Source organism: Colossoma macropomum, unplaced genomic scaffold (genome assembly GCF_904425465.1).
Source record: "Colossoma macropomum unplaced genomic scaffold, Colossoma_macropomum, whole genome shotgun sequence".
In the NCBI taxonomy this organism is placed as follows: Eukaryota; Metazoa; Chordata; class Actinopteri; order Characiformes; family Serrasalmidae; genus Colossoma; species Colossoma macropomum.
This window is the reverse complement of record NW_023494785.1, coordinates 32,346,313-32,366,176: the sequence shown is the minus strand read 5'-3', so window position 1 is coordinate 32,366,176 and position 19,864 is coordinate 32,346,313. Positions and strand designations below refer to the sequence as shown.

The 19,864-nt window shown below is 39.0% G+C and overlaps 1 protein-coding gene and 1 long non-coding RNA gene across 6 annotated transcripts in view; one reads left to right on the top strand and one right to left on the bottom strand.

Moving 5' to 3' along the window:
• Window positions 1-804: 804 nt before the first annotated feature.
• On the top strand, window positions 805-19,325 carry LOC118822002. Of its 3 annotated transcripts, XR_005008391.1 has the most exons (5): window positions 805-993; window positions 6,621-6,687; window positions 16,333-16,383; window positions 17,282-17,412; window positions 17,523-19,325. It is a non-coding gene; the product is annotated as an uncharacterized LOC118822002 (long non-coding RNA). The 3 variants fall into 3 exon arrangements; XR_005008393.1 differs by lacking the exon at window positions 16,333-16,383; XR_005008392.1 differs by lacking the exons at window positions 16,333-16,383; window positions 17,282-17,412; window positions 17,523-19,325 and adding an exon at window positions 13,497-13,735.
• Window positions 4,832-19,864, bottom strand: part of ddc (dopa decarboxylase) — a 38,885-nt gene continuing 23,852 nt past the window's right edge. For 2 of the 3 annotated variants that reach the window (XM_036590742.1, XM_036590751.1), the window contains exons 10-15: window positions 17,670-17,737; window positions 15,750-15,826; window positions 13,159-13,178; window positions 12,371-12,469; window positions 9,929-10,030; window positions 4,832-8,765 (exon numbers count right to left, since the gene is read on the bottom strand). In XM_036590742.1, the coding sequence (XP_036446635.1) occupies window positions 8,565-8,765; window positions 9,929-10,030; window positions 12,371-12,469; window positions 13,159-13,178; window positions 15,750-15,826; window positions 17,670-17,737 (567 nt within the window). In that variant the 3' untranslated portion in view covers window positions 4,832-8,564. The remainder of the gene's footprint in view (window positions 8,766-9,928; window positions 10,031-12,370; window positions 12,470-13,158; window positions 13,179-15,749; window positions 15,827-17,669; window positions 17,738-19,864) is intronic. The other variant, XM_036590732.1, reaches the window with a different exon arrangement.

Below are 19,864 nucleotides of genomic sequence, written 5' to 3'. Positions count from 1 at the left end.
TTGGAGTGCGCTCTGCTTCTACGACAATTTTAGGATCATTATTATTCGTGTCTGTATTCAATCAAATTACTTTTCTTGAGTGTGTATGCCAATGGCAAAGAATTTTAACTTCATATGAATGAAAATGTAAGATGTAGATGGGTCCTTTCACAAAATATTTGTGTGAATGAAGACGCCTTGCTGTTCCGTATGCTTCTCTATGCCTGGTGCCTTCAGAATAATCTGGACTTTACTGCGGTGGATAAATCTGTGCAACGCTTCCTCCGAAACAGCTGTGTTTTAAAACATGATATAATACAGTCATGTCTGTTGTTGAGCACTGAAACAATGTCTTTGATATGTAGCGATCCATTTCCAATAGAATAGCTCTTTTCATGGACTCACAACTTCCAGCACCCCCGAAAAATGGACAGCAGGCTTAGGGAGATAACAGCAGAGAACTTGTAGAGAGGAGAATTACCACTCTGTAATGTCTTTCGGGTTTCTCAAACGCTAGAGGGCGCTCCCGAGTTAGTCCAAAATGAATGGGTTATGAAGGGTTATTTTTGCGCAAAATCATAGTTTATAAATGCTTAAACATTTTTAAAATAAAAGAATACATTCATTACCTGAACACAGAACAGCATAAAACATTTTAACACTGCTATTATATTTTTATATGAACTTGAGTTATTGGAGTTTAAAACAGCGCCTTGTACCTTCATGACGTCAAAAAGCTGCTCTGCTCGACAACCAATCAGAACTCAGTAACAGTAATGCTAACCAATCAGAACTCAGTAACAGTAATACTTCCCCAAACCTGTTTGCTGTAGAAAAAAGAACACATACATGTTAGCTAGCTTTTTTTAGTGAAATACATTCTTCTACTTTCTAAAACTAAGGGAAAGGAGTGCAAGGAGCGCAGAGAGCGAGAGAGAAAGCTGAAAGAGGGCAGTCAGACAACTGCTGACGAGGTTCTTTCAGAGTGCCAAACTGTAAATGTGTTGCAGTAAGGTAAGCTAGCTTGCTAACTAGCGATTAGCTGGTAATCAGTCATTCACAACAAGCACAAGCTGATAAAGAAGTTGTTTGTTTGTTTGTTTGGAGTTTGTTTCAATGCAGCTAGTAAACATTTTATTAATAGTTAATGTAACAGACAGTGTTTTTGTGATCATAACTCAGAGAAGTTCAGCCTCGTCCCAGCAGCTAATCTGTAAAACTCACGCTGTTAGTTCAGAAGTCACTGAGGGAGAGAGAGCAGCACCTCTTCTCTTCTCATCTAACACTGAATTCAGTTCATAAAGGGGGGAGGTTGAAGTGTGCGGACGCACACTGCTCTGTCTGGCTGGCTGATTGTGTGCACATTTGTGACATTTTATGCACCTGGCTTAAGCATTATGGTGTTTGATTTGAATGTGCTGTAACCTTGTTTAACCAGTTTAATCAGCACAGAGCTGAAGTGCCTGGCTTCGGTGTATGATATTTCATTTTAACATTTTATCATCTACTCAGAATCGTAATGTTTGGCTTCTGCAGTTATTTCACTTTGTCACGCTTTAATTTTCAACAGAAGATGTTTCATTTTATCAGTACTAACTTAAGTAGACAGGAAAGAGCGATACCCACACTGAGAACCACTATAGCGGTTTGTTAAAGCTTGGTGACTCATGTTGGGGCTGGCAACAGAAACTTTGTGCTGTTGATCACCAGCAGCAGGATTAGGAAATTAGGAAACTTGTAGCACTGTGAACTTTTGAGGAAGATATTTGTGGAATGTGGATTTAGAGATATACCATTAGAAATATACAGTGATAATCACAACACAGTTTCATTCAGTAGTGCTGTTTTTGGATCAGAGGTTATTTTCACTATAAGTACTGTTGTGGTCTCGTCCTGGATCTGCCAGCCATGTTGTTTACTGCAGTTACTTATCCTATTGTTTTCTTTACAGTTTATTTGAAAACTAAATATATTAAAATGTTTCAAAAACAATATAGATAGACTTTATTGAAAATATGTTATATAAGGCTATATCTATAATGTTAGCTACCCACAAATTATAATGCTATTTCCGTTCTATCATGGACTGTTTACTGAATTAGTTCAAACTGCAGTTTATTTAACAAAATAGTTCATTATTCAGACCTTATACATTTTTTAAAGTTTATGTAATGATTTATTTTTTTTCTCATTTATTGAGATTAAAGCTAAAAATATACAAAATCAGTATTTATAGGGTACTTTCTGTCGGGAGGTGTCTGTCCCAAACCCTGATCCCTAAATTTCAACTTATGAAGATGATACTTAAGATTTGTATTAGATTTGTCAGTTTAATTTTGAAATAAAAAAGTGTATTAAAAAAAATACTACCCTGCAGTTTCATGTCATGACCGCATCATGACATAGTTCATAGACGGAGCCTTATTTTAGCCACACCCCTGCATTTTAGAGCAAGTAGTGAGGCTGCATCCCTGTCCCTCAAGGCCACATGGTGAGGAGTTAGATCCCATTGTTTTGAAGTAAATGTGTCCCAAAGTCTGTTAATCAGTGTGTAACTGTCACTATTGAAACAGTGTCTCTTAAAGTAAATGATGCATCTACTCAGAAAAAAGGTACAACACTGTCACTGTTGTGGTACCACAAGGGCACATCTTCAGTACTTTTAGTTAGGGACAAGCAAGTCTACCTGTCTTAACTCTTTTCAGCAAATGGTGTGTGGTGCAGCAACCAACGGCCAGTACTGGTCTTTATACAAAAATGGATTAGCATGGTTAGGGGCAGTTTCATTTAACAGTGAAACTGAAAAAAAAAAAAGTTTAAATGTGCGGAAAGTTAAGTGGCAAAAGAAAAAGAAAAAAACTTTATGGCTATAATTTTAAAATAACAAAGTAAGGATTAAAATATGTTTTTCCTCTTGTAAGTGTAATTAATTAAAGATATCCTTTACATTCATATCTTGAGCAAAGTCTAAACTTCCCTAATAATACTTAAGTACCAAGTAACAAAGTACACACTGAAGGATTTTCCACCCCTGAATGCCACACATGCTATCATGCAACTTCCACATGGCTTTATGAAAGTGCTGCAGTCTGTCTCTGTGTGGTCATCACATTTTTTTATCCTATAAATGTAAGTTGTGGACAATTTCATCACCTCAAACACAATACGCATCTAATGCTAATAGCAGGCACTTTATGCTACGAAAGTAGAAAAGGAATTCTGCTGATTTTTTTCTGTCGTATAATGAGATTTTCAAATTCATTCAGAGTGGTTTGATGTAAAATGGTGCATTGCAAAGGAACTTACCAACTAGGATTTCTTTACAGTGGTGGTGATGAGAACCAGAGTTCACACATTTTATTTGCAATCTAAAACAACCATGAACCTACATGTGTTTTCTGAGTGTTTATATGTAATGTTGATAATGGTAAAATAGTGGTAAAGCCCTAAGGCTCATCTGCACACAGTGTAAAAAAGGTTCAGAGTTTCTTCCCTCAGGAAGACATTTTTTACTTGTTAACCTCTATGTGCACCATTTTTAAGCAATTGATATTACCACTGAGGATCTAGATGAACTATTTTTTTTTACCAAAAGCCAGAGTGAAAGTACAGAGAAGACAGTAATCACAGGACAAGAACTAGTAGAACAATCAGAAGGACTTGTGTGGACAGAAGCATTACAGCATTGCAGGGGTTGAACAATGAATACTTCAGTAAATATTTCAAAATATTTCCAGCTAAAGCCTCACTTTAAACATTAGTGCAGTGTTTCTCAACCCTGCACCTGGAGGCCCACTGCCCTGCACTTTTTTAGTGTTTTCTCTGCTCCCAACACACCTGATCCAGCTAGTCAGCTCATTAATTATTGAGTCAAAGTGCATGTGTTAAAGCAGGAAAAGCTCTAAAATGTGCAGGGCAGAGGGCCTCCAGGACCAGGGCTGAGAAACACTGCATTAGTGGCCTCTTCACAGGCCTTTCTGTGAAAACTGCTTTCTTAACTGCTTGAATTCTCACCATTTCTAAATAAATCACATCACATCATCCCAAATCTTTATCAGATCACTGGCTATCTCTGTGTACAACCTGTTTAAAGGAACAGTTCAGTGAAAAATCAAATTTATACAATTTTCCCAAATGTGTTCGATCACCCAAATTCAGGTTTGCTTCTTTGGTTTTGTACTGGAGCTACAAGGCTAATGTAGCCAACAAGAAATGGAAGCTTATACCTCACTAATTAGCATCATTCTAAATCATCACACACTCACCTCAACCAGAGATTAGATAGAGATTACCACGCTTAAAAAGATGGCTCTGTAAGAGTTCTTTAGTAAAGACAGTGGTTCTATTAAGAACCATGAGTTCTTTTGTGCTTTAATGGTACTTTGCATGGTGAAATGGTTCTTCAGACTGATAGAGAATGTTTGATGTGTTGATGTGTTGTTTATGGTTCTGTATAGCACCAAAAAGGGTTCTGATACTGTTACAAGCTTGACATGGAGACAATACAAGAACTCTTGTTGATGCTATATAGAAACATTTTCAGAAACACGTATACAACACAATATACAACACATTCTCCATCAATCTGAAAAACCATTTCAACATGCATTTCTGCATGAAATGGTTCTATACAGAACTTATGGTTCTAAACAGAACCATTGCCTTTACCAAAGTATTCCTGAAAAACTTTTTAGGTGTGTACTTGCGTGGGTTCTAACACTGTATGACATGCTGTTATCTATAAACATGAAAATAACACTTTATAAATGAATTATTTTTAGCATTTTAAATCACGTTTGCCCAACATTAGAACCTTTCCAAAGAGTTACTTAATCACAGCTACTGACAGTCACTTGTTGATCCATCAAGTGTTTATTTCAAACATCTGAGCATTTTTATTAATACAATGGTATCCAATGGCCTGGAATAGACACTTTGGTAGTGCAAGCATGGGAGTAAGATGACTTTGTATGAAGATTACAAACGCAGTAGATATGAATTCGCAGTTATTTCATACATTATTTATTACAGCTCTTTATTTGTAGTTGTAAATGTTTTGGTCCGTCCACTAACAGTATATATGGTGGAACTTAAATGTCAGCCGTACTGCCCTCCAGGTGTGTTTTAACTGAATACAGCACAAATGAGCGCAGCACTAGGAGGTTACCAAGGAGACAAGAAGCAGACTGGTAGTGCAGCGCTGCTGCAGGCCCTGCGGGCTGAAATGTTACAGCTGTCTGTTCTCATCAGGACCTTCATTCCAAATGGGAGCAGACAGGGTCTCCAGCTACAGCACAATCTGTTTAGTACATTCAAACCTGGAGCCCGTTAGGGAGTACACAAGAAACATATAACGCTGCACTTTAACATACTGCAACAACAGCACAGCACACATATTATACTAAAATACTTTTTGGTGACTGAGTTGTGCTGCTTAACGAGGAATTCATTACTGAATCATTCTGCAGTTGAGATGTAAACAAAGTCATTCAGAGTGGTTTGATATGCCTCAATGAGAAACGATGATTTCACAGATGATTTCACAGATGATTTCTTTACAGTGGTGGTGATAGGAACCAGGGCTCACAATGTCTACAACATAAAGAAAGCCATTTTATTTACTATACAAAAGACCAGTAAACCTACATGTGTCTCCTGAATTTTTATATGTTACATTGCTAATTTCTGCCCAGTGACCACTGGGATAGGCTCCAGCACCCCTTGTGACCCAGAAGGATAAGCAGTGTGGATAATGTGTGTAATGGCATTGATGATAGTAAAATAATGGTTAAACAAAACGCTGTAGCCTGTTCAAGAAATGTTTTTGACATGTTAGTTTATGTTATCAGGTCTTCAGCATTTATTCACAGGGTTATTTTGGTAAAGACTCTTATTGTGAAGGCAGGGCTAATATATGTATAGGAGCAGGAAGGACTGAGAGTCACTCAACAGCTGATGTAAGACACGAGCAGAGTAGCAAACGAGCTGTTAGTAAAGAGAAAACTCTGCTTATGTATGGCATAGTATTGGCCAACAACAGCTGGTTAACAAAGCATGAATTGTGCAAGAGCTGTGTCTCTTTTACAATACATTTTCTTTGGGGACTATTTACCTTACAATGCTCTCTCACCCATAATAGGATTTTAAAAATAAGTTTAAGGCCAGGGGAGCCAATCCTCATCCTGGAAATCGACCACCCTGCAGAGTTCAGATCCAACACACCTGACTCCTGAAGGCCTTTGTTACCTGGATCAGGTGTGTTAGATTAGGATTGAAGCTAAACTCAGCAGGGTGGTAGATCTCCAGGACCAAAGTTAAGCACGTCCGTTTTAGGCCAAAAGCCATTTCATGTAATAGGTTTCTTTAGTAGCTTATAGAGGTACTAAATGTTTTGGACGTTCCTGGATCCTGTCACCACCGTGGGGAATTCTGGTAAATTTCTCTAGAAAGGGTCATTCCACTCTGAATGACCGTTTACCTTTTAACCATTTAATTATGCATGGATTTTGGAATCCCCCTTTCACTCATATGCTATGAATAAAATAAAAACTAGTATGCCAGTGAATACTACTGAGTTACTATTGGATAAAATAACAAAACTGATATTCACATTCTGTTCTGTGCCCTCTACCACTATGTAGATTAAAGCATCGCTGTTGAAACTGACCATCGATGAAAGGCTAGAGGATGGCTAACACAAACTAACAGGTGAGCTACAATCTCTAATTGTACACCAGGCAGGTAGGGCTTACAAATAAAGTGGTTAAAGAGTGTACATTTGTTTTCATATGTACTCCTAAGAGCCTGCTATTGTCTATACAAATCAGAACTGAAATGCACTATAGCAGGGGTTCTTAACCTGGGGGTTGGGACCCCATTGTGGGTCACAGTGTGGTCCAAGGGGGGTCATGAGCGACATATGCCTAATCAAATACAGAACAAATTATTTTGATGAGTGAATAGCCTCACCTACAGGCCATGGACAACAGGCTGATAGCAATTATGAATTGGGTGACCTTGTTACTGGGGAGTATCTTGATTGACCCTCACATTTTTTCACCATTAGGCCAGAGATTTGTGGTATGAGGTGATGTTCTAGCTAAGGAATGTAGGCCCAATATGTGGGCAGACGTACTATTTGATTATTCATCTGTAATTTCAGGTTGCAGGTTGACAAACAGGTGTCACAAAATTGTGAAAAAAAGTGAAAAAACTTAAAAACCCCTACAGCCTATGTATCACTTTTGTGGAGAATGGATCTATGATAAATTGGAACGACACTTATTTGTAAAAGTTGCTACAAATGTAAGATTAAAGAAAGTGTCCGAATTGGCACGCAAAACATTTTTTAATTGAGGAAAACCAAATGCTTCATTGGTTAACCATACAGGAATGTTTTGATGTTCTCTCAGGAAACTGTAAGTCATACACAAGCATTAAAGCTCAAACTCCAGTATTTAATAATGTAGTGAGAGAATGATGTAGGCCTACATATCCAATAAACCTTCTTTTACCCCCCATAACAGTAATATATATCCTTCATATTTGTGAAATATACTTCATTGCTCAACACTGAATACAGACACACATTCAAGCACACACATTGTCATGGTAGACAATAACGCAGAAGCTTTAGAGTGGACATGCATAACAAAAAGACTGGACTGTACCTTTACAACATAAAGACACATTAGACTGAGATAAACACACACACACACACACACACACACACACACACACACAATACACAAACATAGGAGAGTACAGGGAAGAAGTGCAGCAGCAGCAGGATGGGTGTAAGTCAGTGCGGTCAGTGCGATCATTAGCCTTATTCACACAGCGGCCATTCTGCTTATGTTGTGCTCTTGGTGGGAAACCGAACGACTATGTTGAGACTGAACTTGAGCTCGAATGTTTTAAAAAGGTACAGTACTGTGTAAAAGCCACAGGCCACTCTTCATTTATTTAATATCCAGTCAAAATGGCCACTGAGTAAAACTTAGCGCTAAGGGTCTTAAAGGATGTGTAGCTGTTAAGAAGCTGTTACTGAGAAAAGGAAATAGACAAAAAAGAACTTTTGTAAATCATTGTCAAGTTTTGCTTAGGGGCATGGAAGGCCAGGACTGGCACTGGACTGGCCACTCCAGAGTCCAGCCCTCAACGTCACTGAACGTGTCAGAGGTGTGGAAAAATATCCCTGCAGATTTCTTTGAAAAACTGAAAGTAAGTCTCCTGAAAAGAATAGAAGCTGTAATAAAGGTGAAGTGTGGACACAACTAAAGACTGAAAAAAATATGTATGTAGTTGTTGATGTTTCTATTGTGATGTTCTGTTATACATATGATATAACAGATACATGTTTGCTGCTTTTTTCCCTGACAATGAAAAATGAATGTGCTCAAAGGCCATTTAGAATGGAAATTAAATACATCAAGGGTGGTCTCTGACTCTAGAGGGTGGTCAAGCATAGTCCAGTACTCTAGATGGTGCACATACATGCTGACTGACTAATTTCTCTTCAATGGGCAAACACAATAAGGAAAATGGCCATGTGTGAATGTGCTGGATGGTGGTCATCGTGAGGGTCATTGCGGGAACTGGCGGAGCAGTTCAGTGGCCAGCTGGGCAATGTGTGCCCAGGCCTCTTGCACGTGACGTGACTCGGTGGTTCGAGCACACACTGCGAAGCGCAGCACAAATCTGCCTGAAAGCTGACACGGAACCAGGTGAATCCTACGAGCGCTGTTAATCCTCTTCAGCAGAGCTTCATTCAGGTCATTAGAACCCTGAGAGGACAAGAGAACAACTCCATTATGATGCAAGATGGTACGTAGTACCAATTAAAGAATGAAATACATTTGTGCACCACTTTATTGTAAATCACTGCCTTGTATCTCCTTGCTGGTGTACAGTTAGAGACTGTAGCCCATAGCAATTCTGTAGTCCAGGTACTGACCACAGAACTGATCTTAGCTGTTGCGACAATGATGAGTGCAACACTCACACAACTACACCACTACCATGTGAAGTATCTCTGACATGTAGAAAATGACCCACCACCCAAAATATTATCTGTTCACCAGCCCTGGGTCAGAAACTGACCAGTGATGAATGGAGTAGACGATGGCTGACAAACAGGGCATGACAACAGATAGTGTGAATCTAGTAGATCTGTAAGGTGGAGCTAATAAAGTAGCTATTAGCCACTTTAGATGAGATGAGGGATGCTGGAAGAGGGGGTGTTGAGGGGGCTGTAGCAACCCCAGATTTCAGGATTGTTTAACTGCAACTGCTAAAAACAATAACAGCAAAATAACAAAAAACAGAAAAATATTTTAAGCATAGCAAAGGCTCATATGAGCATTTGTTAGGGTGGAGTTTGTATTTTTATTTTGCTTTATTTACATGTTAAAAAACTCCAGTAGTCATGCACTGTAAAAGTTAACGCTGTATTTTAGAGTGAAGTGAAAAAACACAAGCCGGAGCTGCAGGCTAGTTCTGAGCCCCGACTTTTAAAAATATTTGTTTTCTGCCAATATAATTATCTCCCACTCCATCCATTTTCTTCCAACCATTGCAATAATCTTCTAGTAGAAGTGTGCCTGTAGCTTTTTCCTGTCTCATATCCACAATCTGATTGGTCAAGGCTCAGCTCATTTGCATAAAGAGGCAGCACGCTGTGCATCAGCTGTGTCAGTTAGAGGTATACAGTTGTATCTTGTCATTACTCCCCAACAATCAGCTTGTGCATACAGAACAGTAAATAAAGACAGCCAAATGTTCAGTCACGTGGAGATGCATCTGAGTCAGTCACTAATTTCAGTCAAAAATAGCAGCTAATTCATTTCCACGTAATTTCCCTTTGCATTCAGCTTGAAATGATTGCTCAGCTATTTTACACAGAGACTCATTTTAACATTTGGGTGTCTTCTGTCCTTTTGTAACTCACCTTCAGTCTGAAACAGACCAAGCCCAGCACCACATCCGCGGAGATCTGAAAGCGTTCATCCGCTCGGACCAAAGCCTCAAACTCCTTAGCCAATGCAACGTGCTGAAACAGACATCATCAGCATCAGCGTCAGCATTATTATCATCACAACAATGAAAAACAATGTAACATATAAAAACTGCTGTATTGCACAACAAAATATATTGAGTATATTGACAATAATAATAATGATAATAATAATAACAATAACAATAAAAAGAAGAATAATTTGTTTTTGTTGTATGCAAGTATTTAAGTACAAGCCTAAAATGGCCAGATTGGCTGATTATCTGTCTTGGCCCCCAGTTGTTGATACTTAGAAGCTCCGGAGAATTTCAAAAGAGGAGAACTGTCACTCAAAAATGTCTGCTAAGTTGGTCAGACACTAGAGAGTGCTCCCGAGTGAATCCAGAATGAATGGGCTCCTGTGGAACATTTTTTTGCTCAACACGGAACAGCATCAGATATTTCAATTCTGCTGTTATATTTTTAGCGTTTCTGGACTTCCTAACAGTGTCTCATGTACGTTCATGACATCAGCAAGCGTGAACCTTCATTCAGCCCAGGTATGTCCAATCTTATCTGCAAAGGGCCAGCCCTTTGTGGATAAGACTGGACACACTTGACTTAGCCAACGAACTGAACAGCTCGCCAACCAATCTGATCAACACTAAGCAGCAGTAATGCTAGTGTCCTTCAGGCCCAAACCTGTTGGCTGTGGAAAAATGGAATCATTCTGGTAGTGTTCTTTAATTTTTGCATGTAATACATATTTTCCAAACTTAATGGAAGTTAATGTGTGAATGGCTGGAAAACTCTTTCGTGTTTAATTTTTAGCCATTTAGTTCCATTCACTCCCATTCACTGAGGACTCACTGTGTGTTGCAGTCATATAATGGGAGAAACATAATTATATAATGGGAGAAATAGGAAGTAGACAGGCTCCACTTAAATCGGCTCTGGCAGCAGACTCAGCTCGAGCTCAGCTAAACCAACATCATCACTGCTGCCTTCTAAACGTGTTATAGCACATGGGACCAACACTGTGAGGCTGTAGCCTACGTACAGCAATTCAAACTACTAACTAGGTGAACAAAGTACACCTACGATAAGAGTTATTATATTGATATCTAATGTGTTATGTGTAATTATTAAGCTCTTTTGCAACTCAGTTACAAACAAAAGTACTTTTTTCAATAACCATCCCATGACTCCCAAAGTGCATCTTGCATCCCCCCATTACGCACCCCATGAATTTGCACTAGTGAATAAAGTGGATGGTGAGTTTGACCTTGTTTGAAAAATATAATTTGGGAAAGAAATTGTACTTGGTACTCTGGGTACTGAGTTGTTACTACTGCCTTGTTTTTTGCGTCCAGGCCTGTAAGCGGTGTAATCACCACTTCTCCAGCAGGGAGCAGCCTTGTAGTCCTATTCTTTTTCCTCAGACACCGCAACCAGATCACACAGCCGTTAAATATGAGTGACTCAGGTCTTCATAACCAGTACATTGGTTTTAAAAGGTTTTTCCACAAAGCTTTAACTCGGCAGTGGCAGCGATATCAGGTAAATATGATTAAGAAGAGAAGTGACTGAATCATATCCTCATTCTCAGCCAATAGCTCATTATGAATTCAGTACAGCAGCTCAGGCCTGACCGCTAACGATTATGTGACTCATTCAAACTGGACACTGAATGGCCAATGCTGGCCAATACAGACGTGAATAATACCAGTCTTTCGTAATTCAGCGTTTTGAAACTTTAAAGCAGGGGTGCCTTAATTTTTTTCTTGGCGGGCCAAGGTGCAATGTTTGTGGTGGGCCTAAAACAGATGAACCAAATGAAGTGATGAAGGGTGGGTTTCGAATCAAATATATAGTATAAGTGTAGTATACTATATATATACATATACTGGGTCAAGGGGTGGGGTTTAGCATAGCTTTCTGGTGGGCCAAATGATGACGTCCTCACGGGCCACACTTTGGGAAGCCCTGTATTGCATGGGCACATGTTTGTAAATAATTAAAATACAATTCAATTTGTATGGAATGTGTTTTTTAGAAACATATAGGTTTTTAAAATTTGTTTATTCTTAGCTTTTGAGGTTACTGCAAACTGAAGCTTAAAGAAGCTTGTCTATTAAAACCATCTGTTTAAAAAGCTTTGCTGTGCAAGTGGAATAAAACACATTTGTGTCATTTCAGATACAGGATGTGGATGCATCATTTACGCTAGACGCAAGTTTACTAAATGCAATACAATTATCGTTTACAGTCTCTGAGGAAATGGGCATAGAGATGGCCTACGAGGGTCTACGTTATGCTCTGTGAAAATGGGCTTGGCTGATTTGACTGACGGGGGGGTTGGAGGGGGTTGATTGACAGCAGTGGAGCGGCCGTTACCTTGCGGATGTAGTCCTGCAGGCCTCTGAGGCCGTACATGCGGAACACAAACCACATCTTCAGTGAGCGGAACCTCCGACCCAGTGGGATCTGCCAGTGCTGAAGAGAGACACAAAATTAGAGATGACACATGAACACACACACACACACACATATTGTGCAAAAATACCATTTATCGGTGCAGAAGAGGCTTTCTACCATAAAGCATCAGAATAAAAATACAAATAAACATAAATATACTATAAGTTACAAGTATTCTTTGTTAAAAAAAAAAGTAGGTGGTGTTAGTGGGTGGTAAGAAGAACATAGGTTTGCCTCCACGGATGCCCCCATCCACCTCATAGATTTTGATCAATTTAACAACAACACCCTTGATTCAATTTTGCAAATATATAATGCAAAATGAGAGAATTTTGATGGTTTCTGTTCTTTGTATACATTCTAAGCAAATACAGTATTGAAACCAAACACACAGTTCCAGGCACATTTGTTTTCCTGTCTTCCTAAGATGTTTTCATGTATGACGGTAGGTTTACTAACCCAACCTGACCCAACTCTAACCTTAACGTCAGCAGCCAGACGTTTAGATTTATCATCTTTTATTAATGCTAATAAAAGATGCAGTTTTTGGTTTAAAAAAAGGGCATTTGGAATCATCATTAAAATGTTCATGTTTTCAGCATCCTGGGAAATGTAGTCTTCACAAAAAGCTAAATACACAAACACACAAAAAAAACAGCTGCAGAGCTGCAGAAACACACCAATCACATTAAACACACTGCACTTACTCTGTAATCTGTCACGAGCCCTGCAAACAGAAAAAATACAATAATAGTCATTTCAAATCAAATTGTGTGTACTGAACTGTATGTATTGTACATGTATTTTACTTTGCTCTCAACCATAGTAAGTGTCTGTGGGTTATGGAAAGCATTACTATTATTATTATGATTGTTATTATTATAGTCAAAAATATCAAATCAAGAGCCAACCTCTAGGGCTAGAGCAGAGGTTCTAATCTCAGTCCTGGAGATCCCACACTATACACATTTTGGTGTTTTGTCTTATCTAGCACACCTGATTGAACTCAATTAACAAAGCTCCTCTGTGCGGGTCTGGTGTGTAGATAAGGGGAAACACAACCGTGTGCAGAGCACAGGATCACCAGCACTAAGACTGGGAATCCCTGGGCTAGAGGATGGCTAACATGGTCTGTGCATCAACAAGCTAACTGTACACCAGCTATGTGGAGTTACAAGATGGTTTGTAATAAGGTGGACGGTGAGTATTTTCTCCATCAACATACTATACAGTACTGTACAAAAGTCAAAGACCACCCTTTCATTAATTTGATTTCCAGTCAAAGCATCCATTAAGTACAACATACTTATTTTTCAGAGTCAGGAAAAAAGAGAAAACATATATTTAATAGAAAAGGCCTTAACAACTAAATATAATATCAACATATCCAGTATTTAGTGTGTGTTTAGTTCTTTTCTGGTGACTTGCTTTCAGTTTTTCAAAGAAATCAGAAGAGATATTTTTTCACACCTCCAAACATCCCAACACATTCAGTGATGTTGAGGTCAATTTGCAAATTTTCTTCTCCTTTTTTCGTCTGTTTCCTTTTCTCAGTAGCAGCTTCTTGACAGCTACACATCCTTTCAGACTCAAAGTGCTGAGTTGTCTTCTGGAAGGATGGACAGAAACACCTGTGGGTTTTGTCAGATAAGGATTTTCTCCTCTCTCTCAAAGATGAAAGTTTTAAGTGCTTTTTATCTGATGGAGACAGTATTATTACTGTATTTAATGGCCATTTTGATTGGAAATTAAATAAATAAATGGTCTTTGAATTTTGCACAGTACTGTAGTTGTTCTTATTGTTTTATGATACTCATGTAGAGAGCAACAAAAGGAGGCTTTATATCTTGTATCCAATAACAAATAATGACAAACATGACTGCCGCTCTCTGTGTAAAGCTGCTGTTGTATCTCTCTCTCTCTCTCTCTCCCTCCCTCCCTCTCTCTCTCTCTCTCTCTCTCTCTCTCTCTCTCTCTCTCTCTCTCTTTCTGTCTGACAGAGAAAAGCCTCAGGTGGTGTAGTGGTAACCTGTAATTTCATTGGGCTTCTGTTGTTTGAGGTGGGAAATGGGAGCGACTGGCCATTGTGAGCAGGCTGTGGATCGGGCAGTGAATTGTTTGTACACGTGTGTGTGTGTGTGTGTGGGGGGTGGGGGGGGGGTGTCTGAGAGACAGATCCACTCTTTTGTTTTGCTGTCAGCACAATTAGCGGCCGGCTGCAGCTGCACAGCTGCATGGACCGTGGCTCCAGCCGGACGAGCTGCTATTGTCTCCTCCCCCTGAGTTGGAAATGGCAGATGAGCAACAGGCAGCAGAGAGCATTATGGTAATTAGAGTCTGCGGCTCTGCAGAGGAGGAGTGTGAATGATGGAAGAAGAGAGATGAGCGCAGGCAGGTGGATGAATATTTGTTGCTGACAGTGGTGTGCTTTTACTGTCACATAAAAAACACCTGCCGTCTTAAAATGACACTCTGTTCACAGTGAAACCTTTACCCATCGCTGCATCTGTGGTAAACATGCCTCCTAAAGTGGTCTAAAAGTCGTCCCTAGAGTGAAATTCTCTGGTTTAAAAACTAGAAAAATCCCTTTCTGGTGATGTATTTTGAAGGTGGGAACTTTTGAAAAACTGTTTTGCGGTGGCTTTTTGAGGGCGGACTGTTTGTATTTTTTTTTTAACTAGCATGTATTTTTTAATTAACATGTATTTTAATTTTTAATGGGAAGTCAGCTAGCTAATGCCGAATATCTCACCACAGCAGAATTACTGTAGCCTTCAAATCATCATTATATCAGATGAAATGGATGCCTGGCTATCTAGATAAATTACCTTAGTCCAGCTGCTTTTTATGACTGTAAGGCTACATAAAAACGTGCCTTTGGTGTCCATGTTGTACTGACTAAAGATAAAGTAGCTAGAGATCTTTACAACTTTGTTCAATGACCCAGGTAAGGTTAGAGCTAATACAAATGTGATTGTATTTTTCTGCCTATAGATCAGTGGCAGTCAGGATTGGTTGACACCACAGGGATTTTCCAGTAGTTGTTTGGTGAATTCATGTATGGAATGCTGGGTATTGTAGTGAGAAAACATGAATGGAATCGATGAAAAAAATCATGAATTCTGTCAAAGCAGTGAGGCTCGGGGATATAATGCTGTGCTACAGAATACTACTACATATCACAAACAGCACAAAAAGTTGTTTAGTGTTTTAGAACGTAAGTCTGAGAAATGCATGCTACCAAACTTACAGCAGCACAAATGCTGTGTATGTGTGTGAGTGTGTAAGGTATGAGTACCTGATTCTTGGTGGTCGTGCTTCAGGTAAAGTGGGTCCATCTTAAACGCTGCAATGATGTCAGTTCTGTTCTTCACCCTATAAAAAATCAATTTTCATCAGAAACGTGTCTGTTTTAGAAGTGGATTTACTGAAAAAAAAGTCCAGTAAAACAGTGAAGAACATGTGTTGGGACAGCACAGCACAGAAAAAGAGTATGGCATCTTAAATTAGTTTACATTGACGCTGTCCACCAATCTGCCCCACACTGTAAACACTGACTAAAGAACTTTCCAGTGATGTTTCATTGAGCATGAAATGAGGAAGTGAGCCAATATACTTTTTTCTCAAGTGTGCGTCTGTGTGCGGCCATGAAATTTCAGATTAGTTCAGTTTTATTCCTCTGCCCTTTCTGCATCAGATATTGTCCTAAGGGAACTTGAGATATGTCCAAACCCTAGATATACATAGATATAGATGTTGCTTTGGTTCCAGCCAGACATGTCAACGGTGCCACCATCTTGGGGCAGTCAATACTGCTGCATTCATTACAATTACAGAGCGCTACTCTGTAAGAAATAAGAGAATGTAGTGTTTGTGTTTAGACATGGTGGTTGGTGAAGCGCAGCGCCCACTACTTTTCCTCTTTCTTTAAGGTAAACTTATTTTGTTTTGTAACCCATACAAGGAATCTTTACTTAATGATAAATTTAACTATAGTGATTCTTTTGTTCACACTGATTGTTAGTGCTGAGTAAATGAGCATTGTAAGTCAAGCCAGCCATACCTTAATCCATCCATGGAATATTCACATTAGATTAGTGCCTTTTGTACATTAGTGTTTTGGGGGTTTTATTGAATTTTTATGTGTAATGAAGCTTAAAAGTGATTCACACATTGATGGGTTTGCTGATGTGTGTTAGACTATTAGCTTGAGCTAAACTCAGTGGTGTCGGTCTTTAAAGCCAGGAACAGATAGGTTTCCTGCAACTGTGCAACTGATTTATGTATTAATTTATTTTTAATGTATGTACCTGTATGTAAATCTTCTCAGCACTTTTGTGATCTGATCTGATCATTTTCTATAGCACACTCAGATTGAGATCTACCATTGGCCTCAGTCCTTAAACTTGTTTTTTTTTTTTCTTGACATTTATTCTTATTGATGTTTATGAATATGTTCAGATTTTTTTAAAAATTCAGTCTTTTTTGATTGTAAACATATTGATCGTGATCTGTCTCTTTGCACGAGGGGAAGCCCTTCACTGCCTGTAAGCTGCAGATAAATGAAAAATATTAATATCATTACTTAACTTGGACACTTGTTACAGCTGTTATCAGCTTCTTTATTTCAATTTTGACAGGTCATGTATAGCCAGCTGCTAGTAAACGATGCATTTTACAAATGTAGAGCTATGTAAATTGGACAGAGTCAGCGATATGCAGAAATGTGCATTATAACAAAACAAATCTCATGTTTGAGTAGTAAGAAAGTTACAGCTGATTTCACATGAGAACTCATCCTATCGCAATACACTTGTGCTTGTTTACAAGTGGATCTTGACCACTCCAACATGCCAGACGCGCTGACATATCGCTGCCGCTCAGGAATGACAGATGGCAAGATGGCGGCGGCTCTATACCAGGCCTCTTTACTGAAAGAGTCACTGTAGACCTGCTACAAGGTAAAATATATGCTAATATGTCTGTCACACGCAAAGCATTACAGTCAGTTGTTACTGAATGCAAAAGGACATCATCCCTATTTACTCCGTCCCTGTGTGTGTTTGATTAGTGGTGACGGAGATGGCAGCTGGATGCTTCTCCTTGCTCTATCTATATCCATGCTGACAGGAGGGACTAATAAGGACCTGCTGAATACAGCTGGTGAAAGGGGTCTAAGTACAAACACATTTAATCTTAAAGGAGACAGTAAACTTACCACATTGTGGAGCAGTCAAAGTTCACTAACAGCCATTTATGTGGGTTAAAGTTGAAGGAGTCTGCAAACTAAAAAAATAAACATTTCAATAAATGACTTAAATCAGCTGCTTATGTTAGTTATATGTTTCATTGTCATATTGTCCAAACACCATGCACTTTATTAGAAATCCATACTTTGTACCTCCACTATAAGGAAGGTTCCTTATGAGCTGCACCTTACTTATAGTTCCACTATACAGTGATGTTAAAAGGTCTGTGAACCCTTTAGCATTTTATGAATTTCTGCAGAGGTTTAAGTGAAATATGATCATAAAAATTAAACCGAATACACAAATCCAGTATTAAAAGGCTTTGCTGGACAGAGTATGTGAACCTCTAGAAGTATCAGTTTGGTTTCGTGGATATCAAGAGTCAAGAGGTTCATTCAGTTGGATACAAAACCAGCCCTACCTTTAAAACATCAACCTGAGTATTCATTATCAAAGTCTGGTCTTCACCGTATATGTTTGTGAGAGCACGTCATGGCTTGGTGAAAAGACATTTCTGAGTATCTCAGAAAAACAGTTGTTAATGCTCAACAGACTAAAAGAGGCTACAAAACAAGTTCTGAATAGTTTAGATTTCTCCAGTCCACAGGCAGATAAATGGAGAAAATTCTACACCTCTGCTACCCTCCCCAGAATTAGTCATTCAACAAAAATCACTCCAAGACCAATGCATATAATACTCTGGGAGATCACAAAGAACCATAGGGATCTGCAGACCTCTCTTACATTGTCAGTCAGTGTTTATGAGTCCACCAACAGTGAACAAGAACATTGTGTATGGAATTGTAACAGGAGGAGGGCATTACTCTCCAAAAACATTTCTGTGAGTTGAAAGTTTCCTAAATATCACCCATGTGAGCCAGAAGACTACTGAAATAAAGTTATGCAGACTGATGAAAAATAGAACTTCATGGCATAAATTAGAAACCTTCTGTTTGGCAAAAACTAAAAACATCGTTCCAGCATCAGAACCTCATCCCTTCATACCAGGCATGAAGTATGGTGGTGGTAGTACCATAGTTTGAGTGTGTTTTGCTGCCATTGGACCAGGCAAACTTTTGTACTATGAATTCTGGATTGTATCAGCAAGTTGTACAAGAGACCGTCTGCGAGCAGCAGCGCAACAGGAGGGAGGTCTTGCAGCAAGACAATGACCCTTCAAATGACACACATTTAAGGCTACAAAAGAATGGTTAAAGCAGAAGTTTCACGTTCTAGAATGTCCAGATCTTAAGCATGAAGTTTTTGCAAGCAAGCCTGCAAACATCACTGAGTTAAATCATTCTGTAAGAAGGAATGGGACAAAATTCCTCCAAGTCAATATGTGGGACTGCTCAAGAGTCATTGCTGCTCAGAGAGGTTATACTAGTTACTGAAAGCAGAGGTTCACACAATTGTCCAGTGGTGACATTTAGTATTGGATCACTTTGTTAAATAAACAAATGAACAAGTATATTCTTTATGTTGTTTGTTTTATTGGGTGCTTTATGAATTTGGTAAAGACCTGATTACATTTTAGGTCAGATTTATACAAAAATTGTTTCTAGCACCACTCTACAGGTGTGCAGTTACAGACTGTAGCCCATCTGTTGATGTACAACTTGTCAGCTCACCTCTATCCCATTTATTTCTGGTCAGTTTTAGACCACAGGACTGCTGGTGACCAGATATTATTTAGGTAGCGGATTATTCTCAACACAGCAGTGGTATGGTGCTGTTGCTAGGTTCAGAATGGTCCATCACTCAAAGATTTTCCCTCAAGAGTGGCACTGTGGTCAGAAACTGTGATGATGGCCTAGAGGATGGTTAACACAAATTGTGCATCAACAGATGGGTTATGTAGACCTACAAGCAAGTTTTTTTTTAAATAAAGAATGTACATACACTTACGTGCAATTCAAGTTTAACCGAACATTTTTTTACAGTCTACTCTAATTAGAGCAACGTTACCGTAGAGTACAGTAATGATAATGTATGATTCTAAATGTGCAACGTGCACACAGTGATACTCTTTCTTCTGGCTATAATACCAGTTGTGCTTCACATAAGACACAATGTTGTTTCAAAAACCCAGTCAGCAGTCACATCTGTCACCTAACAGTCTCTCTATCTGTGTTCTCATCTGTTTGCACACCATTCCCTTCCC